At 56.5% G+C, this 17,735-nt stretch overlaps 6 protein-coding genes across 6 annotated transcripts; 4 read left to right on the plus strand and 2 right to left on the minus strand.

The window, feature by feature from the left end:
* Positions 1-195: 195 nt before the first annotated feature.
* Positions 196-6,888, plus strand: M421DRAFT_4672 (DUF1744-domain-containing protein; the record flags this gene model as incomplete). Its single annotated transcript, XM_033594702.1, has 1 exon — positions 196-6,888. One exon carries the CDS (start codon positions 196-198, stop codon positions 6,886-6,888), a length of 6,693 nt encoding a protein of 2,230 aa, XP_033449083.1.
* A 319-nt stretch (positions 6,889-7,207) lies between these two features.
* M421DRAFT_61901 (VHS-domain-containing protein) lies at positions 7,208-9,444 on the minus strand (the record flags this gene model as incomplete). The annotated part of the gene is made up of 6 exons (XM_033595922.1): positions 7,208-7,408; positions 7,465-8,691; positions 8,744-9,037; positions 9,089-9,164; positions 9,219-9,306; positions 9,357-9,444. 6 exons carry the CDS (start codon positions 9,442-9,444, stop codon positions 7,208-7,210), a joined length of 1,974 nt encoding a protein of 657 aa, XP_033449084.1.
* Positions 9,445-10,097: 653 nt separating this feature from the next.
* Positions 10,098-10,768, minus strand: M421DRAFT_420066 (uncharacterized protein). The gene is made up of 5 exons (XM_033592342.1): positions 10,710-10,768; positions 10,624-10,661; positions 10,504-10,574; positions 10,367-10,453; positions 10,098-10,315 (listed from the first exon to the last, which is right to left on the minus strand). Exons 1-5 carry the CDS (start codon positions 10,748-10,750, stop codon positions 10,307-10,309), a joined length of 246 nt encoding a protein of 81 aa, XP_033449085.1. The 5' UTR covers positions 10,751-10,768; the 3' UTR covers positions 10,098-10,306.
* A 122-nt stretch (positions 10,769-10,890) lies between these two features.
* M421DRAFT_420068 (uncharacterized protein) lies at positions 10,891-13,541 on the plus strand. The gene is made up of 2 exons (XM_033592343.1): positions 10,891-11,315; positions 11,363-13,541. The coding sequence occupies exons 1-2, from the start codon at positions 10,965-10,967 to the stop codon at positions 13,379-13,381; spliced, it is 2,370 nt and encodes a 789-aa protein (XP_033449086.1). The 5' UTR covers positions 10,891-10,964; the 3' UTR covers positions 13,382-13,541.
* Positions 13,542-14,187: 646 nt separating this feature from the next.
* On the plus strand, positions 14,188-14,976 carry M421DRAFT_420070 (uncharacterized protein). Its single transcript, XM_033592344.1, has 2 exons — positions 14,188-14,407; positions 14,466-14,976. Exon 2 carries the CDS (start codon positions 14,471-14,473, stop codon positions 14,945-14,947), a length of 477 nt encoding a protein of 158 aa, XP_033449087.1. The 5' UTR covers positions 14,188-14,407; positions 14,466-14,470; the 3' UTR covers positions 14,948-14,976.
* Positions 14,977-15,862: 886 nt separating this feature from the next.
* Positions 15,863-17,733, plus strand: M421DRAFT_140908 (MFS general substrate transporter). Its single transcript, XM_033587475.1, has 4 exons — positions 15,863-16,028; positions 16,084-16,621; positions 16,672-16,996; positions 17,046-17,733. The coding sequence occupies exons 1-4, from the start codon at positions 15,995-15,997 to the stop codon at positions 17,628-17,630; spliced, it is 1,482 nt and encodes a 493-aa protein (XP_033449088.1). The 5' UTR covers positions 15,863-15,994; the 3' UTR covers positions 17,631-17,733.
* Positions 17,734-17,735: the final 2 nt, after the last annotated feature.

Genomic DNA, 17,735 nt, shown 5'->3' on the forward strand with positions numbered 1-17,735 from the left:
CCGACGTGGGTGCAGCGCGTCTCCGTCTGCGTGTTTTCCAACACAGTGCCCGCAGTGTCCCTCACTGCTCTCACGCCACATATCCAAGCTGTCTGCCTTCGATACCCCGCGCCGTTCTTGCTCTGCCTGCCCAAATGATACCCTGAATTGCCTATAGCCGCATTTACATCTCTTAATTCCTCTTCCACACACACCATGGGCGCGCCGCGACGAGCAGGCCAGCCCTTCCGCCGGGTCGGCAGGGGCGGACAGTCCAACTACGGGCATAACAAACGGAAAACAGTCGACGCCGGGTCGCTGCGCAGCACCGAACAGACGTCGCAGAACGAGCGGCTCGAGTCCACACGCCTCGCAGACCGCATCGATGAGTCCATGGGCTTCTCACGCTTCGACGCCGGCAGGAACAGGATCGGGTGGCTCGTTAATATGCGCTCGACCGCCATAGAAGACGAGCACGTGCCGGGCGGGAGAGCGGGCGTCGACTTTTACTTCATCGGCGAGGACGGTGACACCTTCAAGGCGACGCTCGAGTACGATCCGTACTTTCTGCTCGCCGTGAAGAAGGGAAAGGAACAAGACGTCGAGGAGTGGTGTCGACGGTCCTTTGAGGGGCTCGTCAAGACATTCAAGCGCGTGGACAAGGAGGACTTGTCCATGCCCAACCATCTCACAGGCTACCGGAGAACGTTCCTGCAGCTCAGCTTCGCCAACGTGAACGACCTGCTCGCCGTGCGCAGAGCCGTCAGTCCCGTAGTCGAGAAGAACAAGAAGAACGTTAACGCCATGGACACGTACGCCGAGGTTGCCACGGGGAATGTGGACATGGATTTTTACGACAATGACGATTACGAACACGAGAAACGATATACCGCTGTTATTGATCCCAGCGACTTCATTCTGGACATCCGTGAATACGACGTCCCTTACCATGTCCGCGTGGCCATCGACAAGGACGTCAGGATTGGGAATTGGTACACAGTCGAGGCGAAGCACGGCGTGGTCAGCATGTCATGTCTGGAGGATCGTCTGACGCCTGCGGACCCCGTGGTCATGGCGTACGACATCGAGACGACGAAGCTGCCGCTCAAGTTTCCGGATGCTGTCATTGACCAAATCATGATGGTCTCATACATGATCGATGGCCAGGGTTTCCTCATCACCAACCGCGAGATCGTGTCCGAGGACATCCAGGACTTTGAATACACTCCCAGACCAGAGTACCCCGGACAGTTCATCATCTTCAACGAGCCGGACGAGAAGGCCCTGATCGAGCGCTTCTTCGAGCACATCAAGGAGGCAAGGCCAACAGTCATGGTCACATACAACGGAGACTTCTTCGATTGGCCATTTGTCGAAGCAAGAGCTAGCGTGCTGGGCATCGACATGTACCAGGAGATTGGCTTCCGGAAGAACAGCGAAGACATCTACCAGTCCGACTACTGCGCACACATGGACGCTTTCGCCTGGGTCAGTCGTGACAGCTACCTGCCGCAAGGAAGTCGTGGTCTGAAAGCAGTCACCATGGCCAAGCTGGGCTACGACCCTGACGAGCTCGATCCGGAACTCATGACGCCCTACGCCTCTGAACGGCCGCAGACGCTGGCCGAGTACTCGGTTTCCGACGCTGTTGCCACGTACTATCTGTACATGAAATATGTGCACCCCTTCATCTTCGCGCTGTGCAAGATCATTCCGCTGGGTCCGGATGACACATTACGAAAGGGTACTGGTACCCTGTGCGAGATGCTGCTGATGGTGCAAGCGTACCAGAAGGGCATTGTTCTTCCAAACAAACACCAGGCGCCCAAGGAAGCCTTCTGGGAAGGCCATCTTTTGGAGTCGGAAACCTATGTCGGAGGTCACGTTGAGAGTATCGAAGCCGGTGTCTTCCGCAGTGATATCCCATACGACTTTGCAATAGATCCAACAGCTATCGACGAGCTGGTCCGAGATCTCGATGCCGCGCTGAAGTTCAGCGTCGAGGTCGAAGAGAAGAAGAAGCTCGAAGACATCACCAACTATGAGGAGATCAAGGGCCAGATCGTCGAGAAGCTGATGCAGCTCAAGAACACACCGAACCGGAGCGAACGACCGCTCATCTATCATTTGGACGTCGCGTCCATGTACCCCAACATCATGACGACGAATCGACTGCAGCCCGATTCCATGATACACGAGTCGAATTGTGCCGCCTGCGACTTCAACCGGCCTGGCAAGACGTGCGATCGCCGCATGCCCTGGGCTTGGAGGGGCGAGTATCTCCCCGCCAAACGCGACGAGTATAACATGGTGCGAAATGCGCTTGAGAATGAACGGTTCCCCGGGAAATATGCGAATTCCATGACGAGGACATTCCAAGAACTATCGGTGGACGAGCAAGCTACGCTGGTGAAGAAGCGCTTAACGGACTACTCGAAGAAGATTTACCACAAGATCCACGACCAGACAACAATAGAGCGTGAAGCCATCATCTGCCAGCGCGAGAACCCTTTCTACGTCGACACAGTCGTCAGCTTCCGTGATCGTCGATACGACTTCAAGGGCAAGCAGAAGGTGTGGAAGGGCAAGACCGAAGAGCTGAAGAAGGCTGGTGCACCAGCTGCGCAGGTCGAAGATGCAAAGAAGATGGTCGTCTTGTTCGACTCCATGCAGCTGGCGCACAAAGTCATTCTAAACTCCTTCTACGGCTACGTCATGCGCAAGGGTTCGCGATGGTACTCGCTCGAGATGGCCGGCGTCACGTGTCTGACAGGTGCACGCATCATTCAGCTTGCCCGATCGCTGGTCGAGCGCATCGGGCGACCGCTAGAACTAGACACGGACGGTATTTGGGCCATCCTGCCCGCGACGTTCCCGGAGAACTTTGCGTTCAAGATGAGCAACGGCAAGAAACTGGCCATCTCGTACCCCTGTACCATGTTGAACCATTTGGTTCACCAACAGTACACTAACCACCAGTACGAGACGCTCGTCGATCCGCACACGTTCAGGTACGAGAAGCACAGCGATAACACCATTTTTTTCGAGGTCGACGGGCCGTACAAGGCTATGATTCTGCCGACGTCGAAAGAGGAGGACAAGAATTTGAAGAAGCGATATGCCGTCTTCAACCACGACGGCAGTCTGGCGGAGCTGAAGGGGTTCGAGGTCAAGCGACGTGGTGAGTTGAAGCTCATCAAGAACTTCCAGTCGCAGATCTTCAAGTTCTTCCTTGAGGGCACGACGCTCGAAGAGACGTATGGCGCTGTCGCAAACGTCGCCAACCGATGGCTCGATATCCTCGACACGCGAGGTGCGACACTAGCCGATGAAGAGCTTGTCGACCTCATCGTCGAGAACAAGAGCATGACCAAGACTCTTGAAGAATACGGGGCGCAGAAGTCTACAGCCATCACTACCGCCAAACGTCTCGCTGAGTTCCTGGGCGAGCAGATGGTCAAGGACAAGGGTCTCAACTGCAAGTACATCATCTCCTCACGCCCGCGAAACGCTCCTGTCACCGAGCGCGCCATCCCCATGTCCATCTTTTCCGCCGAGGACTCAGTCAAACGCTATTTCCTACGGAAATGGATGCGCGAAGACCCCGGTGAGATGGACATTAGGAGCATCCTGGACTGGGACTACTACCGCGAGCGTCTAGCATCCGTCATTCAGAAGCTCATCACCATCCCGGCAGCGCTGCAAAAAGTCAAGAACCCCGTACCTAGAGTGCCGCACCCCGACTGGCTCGCGAAGCGGATTCGTCAGAAAGAAGACAAGCTCCAGCAGACGAAGATGACGGATATGTTCACCAAGAGCAAGAAAGCACTGACCAACGGCGATGCCAACGTTGCCAATAACAAGCCGTCTGGCGACGTCGAAGACTTTGGCGTACCCAAACTGTCGCAAATGAAGAGAGGCGTTGCTACCAGGATGGTGTCCAAGCGAAAGGAGCCTGAGCCCGCGGTGCCTGTGCAGACAGACCCATACGCCGCGCTGCCCAAGGTCATGCCCGATATTGGTAGAGATTACTCCGGATGGCTTATGTATCAGAAGCAGAAGTGGAAGATCCAACGCCAGGCCCGGAATCGCAGACGACAGCTGTTCGGAGAGAAGTCAGTGGATACCTCGGATGCCATTGGGACGCTCTTCAGGAACCAGGCCGAGACGCTGTTCATGAGCACCTGGCAGCTCATCCAACTGCGCCTGACAGAGATTCCAGGAGAGGTGAAGGCGTTCGTGCTGATCGACAAGAAGATCCACACATTGAAGATTGTGGTGCCGCGGCAGCTGTACCTCAACCTCCGAAGCGATGACCTGCCTGATGTATCGATCAGCGGATGCTCCGTGGAGAAGGTCGTCAACCACACTCTACCCAACGGACACCGGTCAATTCACTTGTTCAAGCTGCAGATGTCGGAGCAGACGTATGTCCAAGAAGCGAACAGCATCTCGGCCCTGTTCAACCATGCCAGTGTTGAAGGTGTGTACGAGAAGCAAGTGCCACTCAACATCCGCGCCATTCTCGAACTGGGCAGCACTTGTACCTTCGACGAGTCGCAGAGGGGTGTTCTAGGCAGGGGTCTGGAGCAGGGCTTCGATCTGTCGTCGTTGCGCAAGATCCCCTCGAAGAAGCTGTATCTTGCCGATGCTTCGTTCGGCTACCTCTACGTGTACCACGTCAGCAGCGGCGACCGCAACATCTACGCTGTCTTCTCGACGGGCAGGAGCGAGGCGCATATCATCATCCAGAACAAGTCCAAAGACTCCCAAGGCATGCCAAATGTCGATAGGATCTATGTCGAGGCCCTGCAACGCCGGATGGAAGACAGCCAGGGCGAGCCGTGGCAGGCGGCTATTGAGTATCAAGAGAACATACATTTCAAGACCACAATGGTTACGACAAGACGAAAGGCACTGTTGGAACTCGGCGATGTCATCAAGAAGATGAAGATGGATGAAGGCAAACCCGTCGTTGTCGTCATGCAGTCTCCAAACCAGGCTCTGCTCTCGCACGATATCCCCATGCTGAAGGACCTGCCCATTCTGTCGCTGCACCCAGACGAGTCGGACAAGCAGCTGCCGCCTCTGGGCTGGCAGTCTTTCATCGCCAAGCGCCTGGTGAGCCACTACCTGGATCTGGGCTCGTGGGCGTCTCATCTCATGGAGCTCGCACGGTACGGCGACATCCCGCTGTGCAACCTGGAGAGCAACGACCCGCGCTTCCTCATCGACATCGCCTACGCCAGGCGTCTCCAGAAAGAGCGCGTTATCCTCTGGTGGTCAGGCCAGGCCAAACCCGATCATGCCGGCTACGAAAAGGACGACATCCTCGGCCCCTTGGAGACAGTCGACATGCCGTCCATCAACAACCCCGGCACGTACTCTTCAGTGTGCATCGACCTGAATATCCGCAACCTCGCCATCAACACCATCATCTCTTCATCTCTCGTCAACGATCTTGAGGGCGCAGACAGCGTTTCCTTCAACCCCGCAGCGCCATCCTTCGACTCCACGAATGACGGAACAAACACAATCTACTCGGACAACGCATTTGCGTCAGCTGGCATCACGGTACTGCGCGAGATGGTAAAAGCGTGGTGGGTCGAGGCCTGCAGCGCAGGCAACGGGTTCTCGATGGCAGACGTCATGGTCCAGCACCTCGTGCGCTGGGTCAGCTCGCCCGGTTCGTTCCTCTACGACCGCAGCCTGCACTACTACGTACAGATGATGAGCAAAAAGACGTTGCAGCAACTCATGAGCGACTTCAAGCGCGTGGGCAGCCACATCGTGTTCGCCTCGCCCAACCGACTCCTGCTGCAGACAACAAAAGCAGAGGTCGGCAACGCATACGCGTACAGCCAGTACATCATCAAGACGATCAAGGCGAAGCCGCTGTTCCAGTTTATGGATCTCGAAGTCAAGGAATACTGGGACTACCTCGTCTGGTACGACGCCTTCAACTACGGCGGCCGCGGCACCGCCACCGTCGTCGAGGAATCCGCCCAGACCCTCGACGACATCATGTGCTGGCAGCTCGCCTCCTTCCTGCCACCGCCGCTACAGCCCGTCTTTGAGCAGTGGGTCCTCGAATTCATCGCCCTGATGCACGCCCGCAAGCGGCCCGCAGCCCCAGACGGCACCTCGCCGCGCGCAACCCAGATCCCCCTGCGCCCGCTCACTCTCGACCCGGACGCGGACACCCACATCCTCCCCAAGCCCTTCACAAAGGGCCTGTACAAGCACATGGTCACCCTCCTCCGCCGCCAGCACGCAGAGATGCACATCCCCGAGCTCGCATCGGACTGGGCCTTCCCGTCGCTCCCAGGCGCACACACCGACCTCGCAAACCCCGTACTGCAGCTCGCAAAGAGCATCTGCCAGGTCCTCAGCCTCGACCGTGCGAGCAGCCTCGAAGCTCGCCGTCTGCGCAAAGATATCCTACTCCTCTTCGAACTGCGCGAGTTCGCGCCTGCCGCCGCATTCGCGAATCCCAGCGCCTCCCTCGTCGTACCCGTCGTATGTGATGAGTGCACCGCCGCGCGCGACCTGGATTTGTGCCGCGACGCCGCGCTGCTTCCTGCACTGCCTGACGCGCCGCTGCCGAAGTGGAAGTGCGACGCACCTCTCTGCGGCGCACCGTACGACAGACTCCGCGTCGAGGAGCGGCTCGTCGCTGATCTGCAGCGTGTGCTGCTCGATTGGTGCGCGCAGGATCTTAAATGTGGAAAGTGCAAGCGTCTCCGCAGCAACGAGTTTATGGAGCATTGTGCTTGTGCGGGGGAGTGGGTTGGGACTAGGGATCGGCGGGAGGTGGGGAGGGCGTTGGGTGTTTATAAGCGTGTGGCTGGGTTTTATGGACTGGGGATGTTGGAGGCGGTTGTTGATGAGTGTTTGGAGGGGTTTTAGGGGGGGATGATGCAGTGTTGGTACGTGGAGGAGGGTCGAGGTGGATAGCAGTAACGCGCGTTCTTCATGGTATGAACAACGCCGGATATAGACTAAGTAAGCAAGTGCGGATGGGATGGGATTGAGCGGATCAGGCATGGAGTACAAGGCATCGGGGGCGTTTGCATACCAATTTATGCTTGAGCGTGCAACTTGCACCATACCACACCACACATTATCACACCACACATGCGTGATTCTCTTGAGCATAATCGAAACCGTCGTCGACTCTGGTATCATATCATATCGCGACTACCTACGCCCCGCCTTTTGCTGCTCCTTAGTCCACGCCCAAGCTAGGGATCTCGCCGTGCTCGCTCTTCTGCTGCCCGCCGAGCGCGTACGACGCCTTCCAGCGCATCTTGACACCGGCGCCGGCCCCGCGCTGCACGTTGTTAACCCTGATGGTCTGCGTGATGCCGTGCTTCTGGTTCGGGGCGAGGTTGACGCCGGACTGGGGGTCAAGCTGCAGGGTTGCGCCCTGGGTGTGTTAGCTGGGTGATGAACGGTAGGAGGATGGATGGAGGCATGGCGCACCTTTGACGCTGCGACCTGCAGTGTCAGGCCCGAGATGGGGAGCGGGGTGTTGTTGGATGCGCGCGAGGTGATGAGCAGGGTTGTGTCTGATTCGCGCGAGACGGTGAAGAGCACACTTATGCTGGAGTTGACGACTGTGAGCTCTTTGGATGTGTCGGGGACGGATGACGCGAAGGTCCATTCGTCGTCGTCGTTTGCTGCGCTTGTGCTGCTCTGCGCCAGGTTCGACGTTGGCGCGGAAATGTCGCCGCCGAGGAGATCGACTGCGGCAGACGCGGGCGCTGGTGGCTTGACTGATTGCTGGTACTGGAACGGTGACCCTCCGCGCGGTGTCGATGTGAGGGCGGCAAACGGATCTGGCGTGCGGGGTTGAGCCGGGCCGGACGAGAATGTAGCAGATGGCGGCGGTGACGAGATCTGCGGTGGGGGCGGTGTGGAGCGTGGCCCTGATGCGAACAGGTCGGTGATGGCCTGGTTCGAGGCCTTTTGTTGCTGGGGGACCGGCACTCCTGACAGACCGAGGACCGACCCGTTTGAGCCGCCGAGTGCTATGCTGCCTGACTGTCCGTAGCTGTCACCGGCCAGAGACAGCCCTAGCAGGTCGTCCTCGAGCGCGTTGCCCTTGGCAGCCGGCTGTCCTGACGCTGACGCAGCAGGGGCTGGCGCAGGTGCTGGCGCAGGGGCTGGCGCAGGTTCTGGATCGCCGAAATCGATCAGGTTCAGTTCGTTGTTCGCGCCCTTGGAGACTCCAGCGCCGCTGCGCCCCAGCGTGCCTTGTGGAATCTTGTTTGCGCCCTCGATGTCGCCGCTCTTGATCAGCTTGTATCGCTGTATTGTGCGGTGGATGCTGTCATTGATCTGGAACAGCTTGGCGACAGCCTCTGTGTCTTCCGAGTCCTCTTCGCACATCCTCTGGATCTTGGGCTGCGCGTTCTGCAGGGCGCTCGCGAGCTCCTCGAAGACGTCGCCCTCGTTGAGCTGGTCGCCGGGCCGGTAGCCACTCAGCATCTCCTCGAGCAGGCGGGCCTTCTGCTGGATCCTGCCCACCTCCTCGGCGGCCTTTGCGCGCCAGTCTGTCTTGTTCCGTTGGTCGTAGCCAGCCATGACCTTCATGAGCTTGTTTGCTTCTTGCAGGTCCTGCGGCCCGCCGCGGCGGATGAGCTCTTGGAGCTTCGCCGACTGCGCTTCTCGTTCCTCTGCTTCCATCTCCTCAGGGGAGCGAAGGTTCTGCCTGCGGTCAGCACTGCGGCGCGCACTCAGGCAACACGTCGTCACGTACATCACTGGGATTGAGGACGGCGGCGTCTTCCTGGCGGACTTCAGGGAACATGTAGCCCTTGTAGCTGAGCAGGCGGTGCATGTCCCGGATGAAGCCCAGGTCGTCCTTGTAGCGCGACGTCTGGCATATTGTCTGGCGCCACTCCTCGATCAGCTCGAGGATGCGGTTCTGTACGCGTGACGAGTGCACGGGCGGGCGCTCAGGGAAGCGGCGGACGAGCTCGTTGAGGAACTCCTTGGTGCTGATCTGCAGGTGGAACGGGTAGCCGCAGTTCTTGACGCAGATGTCGAGGAGCTGTGAACGGGTGAGCTAGGGGCCGGGCAGGGCGGGGCGGCGCTTGCGTACACTGAGCGCGAGCAGGGCGATGTTCTGGTTGCGGTGGTTGACGTGGTGCACAATGGACACGGCTGCCTCGCGGGGTCTGCATCGCTGTGAGCGCCTGTGGCCTGCCTGTCTGGCGCGGGGGGGTCCCTACGCGGAGCCCTTTTTCTGGTTGATCAGGTCCGTGATCTCGAGGTTCAGCGCGAGGTTCGGCTCCAGGTTCTGCGGGTCGCACGCCTGCACTATCGCACCGTCAGTCTGCGTGCCCCCGTGCCAGTCGCTGGGTGCGTACGTATGAAGCGCTGCAGTGGGCTGCTCGGGGCCTCGCCAAACGCGCCGTAGCGGTCGCGGGCGGCCATGCGCGCAGATGCTGCCTCCATTGCCGCCGCAGATGGAGCTCTGCGGGAGTAGTTGGGGAACACGGTTGCGCACGGTTCGCGGTGGGCGAGGGACACGGAGGAGTGTGACGAAGCACCTATGCCCGAAGGAGTCACCCGCGGTGCAGATGGAGGCGTTGAGTTGAGCCTGTGGCGGCGTGAGGCGGCGTGAGGCGGCGTGAGGCGGGTGTGCAGCCAATGGAGCGACGAGCGGCGCAACAGCCCTGCACTTGGCGCCACTCCAAGTACTACACCTGGACGACGTTCATCTTCACCAAAACAGCGACATCAGCATTTCATGAAATGGTTGTGTCGTAGAGAGAGTATTTGCACGTGGAGTGCCGAGCTCGACTTGCGACATCGACCTCTGCTAGTTCTTGGGCCAAGTCTTCCACATGACAAGTCACGACAGCCTACTCAAATGGTCGTGGCACCTCAACACTGCCTCCATTCAAGTCGCCCGTCCCACCACCGCTTCCATGCAGCCATCTGCAGAAAGACTTAGGAGGCATTGCAGCATAGGACGCCAAGGCCGATTTTGCTCGCTATTGTGTGGTGAGGTGTGACGTCGTTTGGGGTTCCGCTTTGGACTAGCGCGGCGGGGACCATCCGAGAGCCTCACGAGTCATGCGAATATCATGATCACTGGGAAGTTGGGCGTGTTGGCAGTTGTGAAAAGGTCTCGTGTTCACGAACGAGAGTTTGAGCTTTGAAATTTTCATCGACTAGCTAGTTGAGATTGAGGAGAAATATTCACGTGTATGCAAAGCTATCGTGCAGCCGTGACGGGCTTCGGGCTTGCGCCAAAGTAGGTATTCGACATGGGCATTGTACAGCGGTAGATCGTCAAGTAAGTTGATGTATGTTACCGACTCTGCACACGAATTAGTGTATATGAGTGTACGTCCAAGACGATATGACTAACCGGCTTGATGTGCTCAGCATCGTTCTCTTTGTTGTCTTGCCGGACTTCGTTCAGCATCTTGTCGATGCCTCGCTCTGATAATGCTTTCTGTGGCAAATGTTATCCCAGGTTGATTGAAAGTCGCCCGGTCGACTCACCGAAAGACACTTCTCGTACGCGTCAAACATGGGCTTGCACTCATCGTTCGTCGATGTGCCTCTCAAGAACTCTGTCTTGGTCAGTGAAGTCTACTGAAGATTCAGAATGCACATGTGTACTCTCGCTATACCACTTCAGGAAGCAGTTGTCATATTTCCTGATAACGTCAACATCTACTCAGTCGGTGTGGTATAGCAGCACACACTCCTTTACTTCGTTACACTCTGGCGCCAAGGATGCAGACATGATGATGTGCAGACGGAGAAAGGCCCGCCAAGGCGAGTGAAGGTCGCGCCTGCAGCTCTTATCGATTAACGCGCCAAGACCTCGAATTCTGCGCCTTGTAAGAAAGTTGCGACAGGAGCGCCCTGCGTTGAGACACCGCCTGCGTCAACAAAGACGCTGAGCTTCAAATCGCGACCGAGCCCACACTGAAGCATGTGCAGCGAGTGAAGACGCCATGGAATCCTTCAAGTCACTACAGGACGAGATCTCCAAGGCCCTAGTCTCGACGACGCGCTCTGCGACACGCATTGCTGGCGCAGACGTTGCGTTCCAGCGGTCGCTGAATCCAGATGTCGGTGCAGCCCTCGATGCGCAGAATGGGCGCCTTCTCGCTCTTGCGCAACGCCTTCTTGAGAACGCCGCCGCGAGCTCAGACGCCGTAGGTCCCAAGCTACCCGACGTCGATTCCATAGACGGCAATTGGAGGGCGGTCGTTGATGTCATCGACAGCTTGCTTGAGAAGGCAGACACGAGCCTTGACGAGTACACGGGGGTGGTGAAGCGGTTGAGTCCTAGCGCGGACCCGGTAAGGAGACTCGAGTGTGTTGCGCTGGTGGATGCTAACAGACAAAGGCTGCAGTAAAGGCACGACCCAACATCGCCGAAAGGAAACACCTCCCGAAACCCCAGCTCACGTTCGACAACGTGCCCACCAACGACGAAACCGGGCCCTTCCGCCCACTGCTGGTCAAAAAGCCGCACGCAAAGATCCCACTGGAGCAGTGTCTGAAGACCTTCAGAGACAAGCAAGGCCGAGAACAATACCCCCACCCATACCAGACCGAGATTGAACAGTACGAATTCCCCAAGGCCGTATACGAGCACGCCGAACCGCAACAATACCCGCCCTTTGAGGAGACTACAGCCACCTTTGTCGACACACCCGAGGCGGTCGATGACATGTTGGCTGAGCTGAAGACTGCGAAAGAGCTGGCTGTGGATTTGGAGCACCACGACAATCGCTCGTACATTGGCATGGTTTCCCTCATGCAGATCAGCACGCGCGACAAGGACTGGATCGTAGATACGCTGAAGCCTTGGAGACGGAAGCTGGAATGTCTCAACGAGGTTTTTGCCGACCCTGGCATACTGAAAGTCCTTCATGGATCCTTCATGGATGTCATCTGGCTTCAACGCGATCTCGGACTGTATCTTGTTGGCTTGTTCGACACCTACCACGCGGCACGATCTCTGGGCTACCCCGGTGCCAGTCTGGCGTACCTGCTCGAAAGGCACGTCAACTTCAAGGCGCAGAAACAGTACCAGATGGCCGACTGGCGGACCCGACCACTGAGCAAGGAGCTCTTTGATTACGCTCGCGGGGATACCCATTTCCTGCTTTATGTCTACGACAAGATGCGAAACGAGCTGGTGGAGAAGTCGGATTTCTCAGCTGCTGAGAGGAGCAAGGTCCACGACGTCCAAGAAAAGTCAAAAGAGTACGCGCTTCAGCGGTACGAGCACCCCGTCTACGACTGCGAGCTCGGTCTCGGAGGTAGCGGCTGGTACAAGGTCATCTCAAAATCACCTGTTACATTCACACCACAACAATTCGCTGTCTTCAAGGCAGTGCATGAATGGCGCGACACTTTGAGCCGAAAGGAGGACGAGAGTACATTCTTCGTCATGCCGAATCACGCCTTGTTCAGTATAGCGCGCTCGATGCCTGTCGACAAACCAGCTCTTTACACCGCCATACAGCATGTCTCGCATCTTGCTCGAGCCCACGCGGACGGGCTCGTAGCTGTCGTTGCTCGTGCGAAGGAAGAGGGCATCAATGGTCCCGAATTGGCTGATGTTCTTACAAAGATTTCAGGCATGCTTGAAGCACAGAGAGCAGCCAAGTATGCGGAGGAGGCTCCAAAGACGGCTGCACCGGTGCCAGTCGTTGAAGCCGCCACATCAGCACCGCTCGAAAGCAGTGTTGCCGAGCCAGCAACTCGATCGTCATCGTCAGCCTTCTGGGGTTCGTTGTGGTCGTCCGTCGAGGAGTTCGACCGTCGGAGAACAATTGATGTCACTCTTGCTGTTCCCTTGCCACCACTGACTGCCGAGATCTTTGATGACAAACCTGACACAACCACATCCAAGCCCGAGAAGCCGCAGTACGTTCGTAAGGAGGATCGACAGCAAGAGGACCAGAGGACCGACATGTTCGTGGTAAAGCAGCTTGGCGGTAAGAAGAGGAAGCGTGCAGAAGCCTCGGTCGCCGGAACTCCAGCAAACTCAGCAATCGATACCATGAAAAATGACGAGACCATGCTCGACGGCGCAGATGAACAAGACGATGAAGAGGCGGCGAGAGCAGCAAGGAAGGCCGCACGCAAGGCCGAGAAGAAACAGAAGAAGCTGGATGCACAAGCCGCAGCCCTCGAAGCGTCGGGCGAACCCGCGTTCGACTACGCCAACGCACCGACGGTGCTGCACGCCGCGGACGAGCAAGCAAAGCAGGAGGCGCGAGACAGGAAAAAGGACAAAAAGGACAAGAAAAAGAAAGGCTTCCAGGGCTTCGCAGGCCTCACGGACGCGCCCAAGGGGCTGCCGAGGGCGCAGAAGGAGGTCGCAGGACGGAGCAAGACGTTCACGCGATGAACGTGGATACTTACTTAGCATTATGGGCGTTCTCGGCATCATCAGCCTCCTGCATTGTTTGTACGTAGTTTTGCGCCATGATACCGCTGCCCGTCGCGTGTGGATCACACTCGCCTCGGGTCTTTTTTCCAGACCTACGCTCCTCGCTCGTGATTGTGCTAATTGTTCCCCTGAGCTGCCTCCCCTGGCCTCGTTCCACTGCCCACTGTATTCTCTTTCTTCCCTCGTCAAGCGGTGCGTAGGTGCTCTGGCGACTTGATGGCATATTCAACGGAATTGGAGTGGATTGATGAATTGAAGTGAGTTTAGTTTATTTGAATTGAATTGAGTTGAAGTGGATTGGATCGAACCGAATCGAATCGAATTGAATCGAATTGAATCGAACTGATCAATGGCCTGTTCTGAGGTTACCCAACGAGGCTGGGGTTGCAAGTCTGGCACACACAAAGTGCGCCTATTGGGCCAGGAGGACGGGTGAGTTGTTACACTGGGGATTGGGGGGGGTGGCTGAGGGCGCCGGAAATCGGCTGCAAGTATATTGGCTGTGCTTGCTACGATGAGTGTGTTTGTGGAGTCGGTGGGTGGGTTTCTGGGACGACAGGCATTAGATATTCCCGTCGAGGCCAGCTTGGGGCTGGGTTGGGTGAGATCAAATTGGGATTTTGCGAAGGTTATGGAATTTGAGCAGGCGAGGCGTGTCACGTTAAACGCTGCCTTGAAGGAGTCTTGTGTAGTTATGTCTCAGTGACCGCCAGACACATAGATACGCAGCATGCCAGCGAGCGCCAATGGCGAATGCAGGCTCTCACACCATGTGAATCGAATTCGTTACCATGTACGGCTGCGGCCACCGCATATTCGACCCTTGACCGTGTGTAAACAAGAAGTGTGAACATTAAGAGAGGATTCCTGCGAAAGACAAAGGTGACTGCTCGAAATGTGTCCTCGGCGCGAGGGGTACTTCAGAGGAGACGAAAACTGAGCCTCGTAGCTGTACGGCTTACTTCGTAGATAGATTACTATAATCTGAAAATTACTTGTCAGCAAATATCATTCTGCCCACCGTTTGTTAGCAAATGCTCACAAATTATGGACCCAGAAACACGCTTCTGCCTCTCCCAGTCTATGAGCTGGTATCTCCGGACTACCTCCAACAACGTCATCGCAGTTGCTGCTGCCGTTGCTTCCCTCATCGCCGAGTCAGACTCAGACTCAGACTCAGATGAGAGTACTGAGCCGAGACATTGCTGGCCGGCGGAATCATCTCCACAATCTCCTCAGCGTCTTCCGACCATTCGTCAACAGCGTCGGCAGATGCATCGTCCAGCGCTTGATCATGTACCGGACCTGGCGCAGTCGCCGGTTACCGAAACCGAGGATACTCACCCATGCTCAACTGCCGTGGAGCCTGAGGTGAAAGACAACACAAGAAAGCCATTGAAGCCGCTGAAACCGACCATGCTGTCTAGTAGTGCACAACCGACGTCGGCCGATGCGCCGGTGAGTCCAGCCGGTTCTGATGCTGCTGCGGCTGAAAGGGAGGCTTGCATGAGGCTTCAAGAGTAGCGCTATCAGTCTGAGGTAGTCTGATAGTCTGTCACAATCGATACCTAATGCTGTTGTTTTGATATTTGCAATGGCTCTGCGACGGAGAAGTATCTGAAGATGAGGCCTGGCACGCACGACCCAAACCTAGAGCCGTTCCTCGGCAAGCGACAGTCTTGACACCGCAAGACACAGCATTCGACAACATGGAAACTCAGCCTCCAGATATATCTTCCAGGCCCGTTATTGATAATCGTACCAAGAGCTCACTCGCTGTCCTGCGGCTATCCGGCAAACTTGCTTGATCGACGTCTGAGTCCTGGCCTCAACGCCGAGATAAGGCCCTACGATTTTCAACGACCCACAAAACTCATTAAGACGTTGCACAGAATCCGACCGCGACCGCGCCTAAACCATCTACTTCAAGACTTGTCGGAACGCCTCCATCGTTCCGTGTAGTCTCGCACCCAGCTAATGCAGAAAGCGTCGTGTTTATCTGCCGAGATAGATGGCCAATTCTGCCGAAGCCAAAGTCGTTTCCGCATTGCCAAGCAAATGATAAATCAAGTCTTCCGCTGCCACCCATGCTTCGCAACGAGTCCACCCATGCTAGCCAAGCAACTGCCCCGCAAACTCGCAAAGTGCCCAGCCAAGCAGAGCGCCGTTATACGCTGGCGGCGTTCGCTGCAGGTCCTGTATGGGCTCGGTAAGCACATGCTCGGTGGAGAGCCCTGCTTGAATGAACTCACACGCCGCGGGAGATTCGGATCTTCACGAAGTAGAGCTAGTCGATACCTGAATTAATCGTTTCTACCTCAGAACAACTGCCGAAACTTTCACCCAGAATCTTGCGCTCGCGGTGAAGACCCTCAGCTTCTTGTGAAGGCAGGCCGTTACGGACAGCCGTTCTTATATGGACTGTGCTCTTCCCCATATTCTTTACCCCAGACGTACAGAACACGCCTCTGACTCTCAGTTGAACTGTGTGGGGCCACAGCGACGGCAGAGCAATTCTACAGATTCTGATCTATCGTCATCCATCTCAGGTACTCAGAGACCATCATCAATATGTCTTATGAAGAAAAGGGCCAGTCTGTCCTCTGTATGTTCAATCTCAATGTCACACTGTTGTGTCAGCGCTGACATCGAAGCTCCAGACGAGGACAGAACCACCTCCCCCAGTGACCGTTCCACTGATGAGTTCACATGGACTGAAGAGGAGGAGACAGCTGTGCGACGCAAGCTCGACAGAGTCATCGTACCGCTGACGACCTTCCTCTACCTACTGTGTTTCCTCGATCGCACAAATATCGGAAACGCGCGCATCCAAGGCATGGCAAGGGACCTTCATCTTGTTGGCTACCGGTTCAACTGGGTGACTTCCATCTTCTACATCATCTACATGTTTGTGGAAGTCCCCAGCAACATCTTGCTGAAGAAGATCGGCCCGAAATGGTACCTGCCGTTGCTTGTTGCCGGCTTCGGTTTCGTCTCGCTCTGCACTGCTTTCGTCAACAGCTTCGAAGGTCTCCTAGCTGCGCGCGCCATACTCGGTGTCTTCGAGGGCGGTGTCATGCCTGGTCTCGCATTCTTCATTACCTGCTTTTACAAGCGCAACGAGCTCTTGTTCCGCATTGGTATCTACGTTTCTGCTGCCAGTATGGCTGGTGCTTTCGGTGGTCTGTTGGCCACAGGGTAAGTCGTCATTATCAGCTTTGCTGCAATGATCTAACAACCGTATGCAGTCTGGCTCGCATTCCTGAATGGGGTATCGCGTCCATGAGGATCCACGAGTGGCGTAACATCTTCTTCTTCGAAGGCCTCTTCACGATGATTGTTGGTTTCGCTGCACCTTTCGTGATGCCGACAGGTCCAAAGGATTGCTATTTCCTGAACGAACGCGAGCGCAGAATTGCATATGAGCGTCTGATCTCGAAGACTGGCGCTGGTGAGCACGAGAAGACCCGACCTCGCCACATAAAGCGAGCGGTACTCAACATCACCAACTACATCTGCGCTCTGGGGTTCTTCTGTATCAATATTACCGTCCAGGGTATCTCTCTATTCATGGTAAGTGCTGTGGAAACCTACGCTGCTGCAGCTGCTGATCGCTTTCTAGCCCACCATCCTCAGCGATCTTGGCTGGACTGCCACCAAGGCCCAGCTCTACTCTGTTCCTCCCTATGTATGCGCCTGTTTTGTCGCCATCGCCATCGCTTTCATCAGCGACAAGACCAACCGCCGCGGTATCTACCTTGCCATCTTCACGATCCCCGCGATTGCTGGATTCGCCATTCTGCGATGGGCCACTGACCCCAACGTCCGTTATGGAGGTATCTTCTTGATCACGATCGGCGCGTTCCCCGGAGGTCCTGGTTTCCTCGCCTGGGCAACCAACAACGCCGGCAATCCGTCTGTCCGCGCTGTCTCTACAGCATACGTTGTCACGCTCGGCACAGCTGGTGGTATCCTGTCGACATGGACATATACCGCCAAGGATGCGCCCAAGTATCCGACCGGTCACACAATCAACTTGGTCGGCCAGATCTGCGTTTTGATCCTGGCCGTTACTGGTATCTTCTATTCGAAGTGGGAGAATAAGCAAAGAGACTTGGGCCGTCGTGATCATCGTCTCAACGGCTTGAACGAGGAGGAGATTCGGGATCTTGGCTATCGTCACCCAGAGTTCCGCTACATCCACTAAGAGACGGCGGCTTGTTGGGAAAGCATGTGAGCCTGGAACGGCCACTTTAATAGTTAAGATTATTTCATTCATTCAACTCATGGATTGAATCAAATTTGGCCAGAC

The sequence above is a fragment of the Didymella exigua genome (assembly GCF_010094145.1).
Source record: "Didymella exigua CBS 183.55 unplaced genomic scaffold M421scaffold_12, whole genome shotgun sequence".
Classification (NCBI taxonomy): domain Eukaryota; kingdom Fungi; phylum Ascomycota; class Dothideomycetes; order Pleosporales; family Didymellaceae; genus Didymella; species Didymella exigua.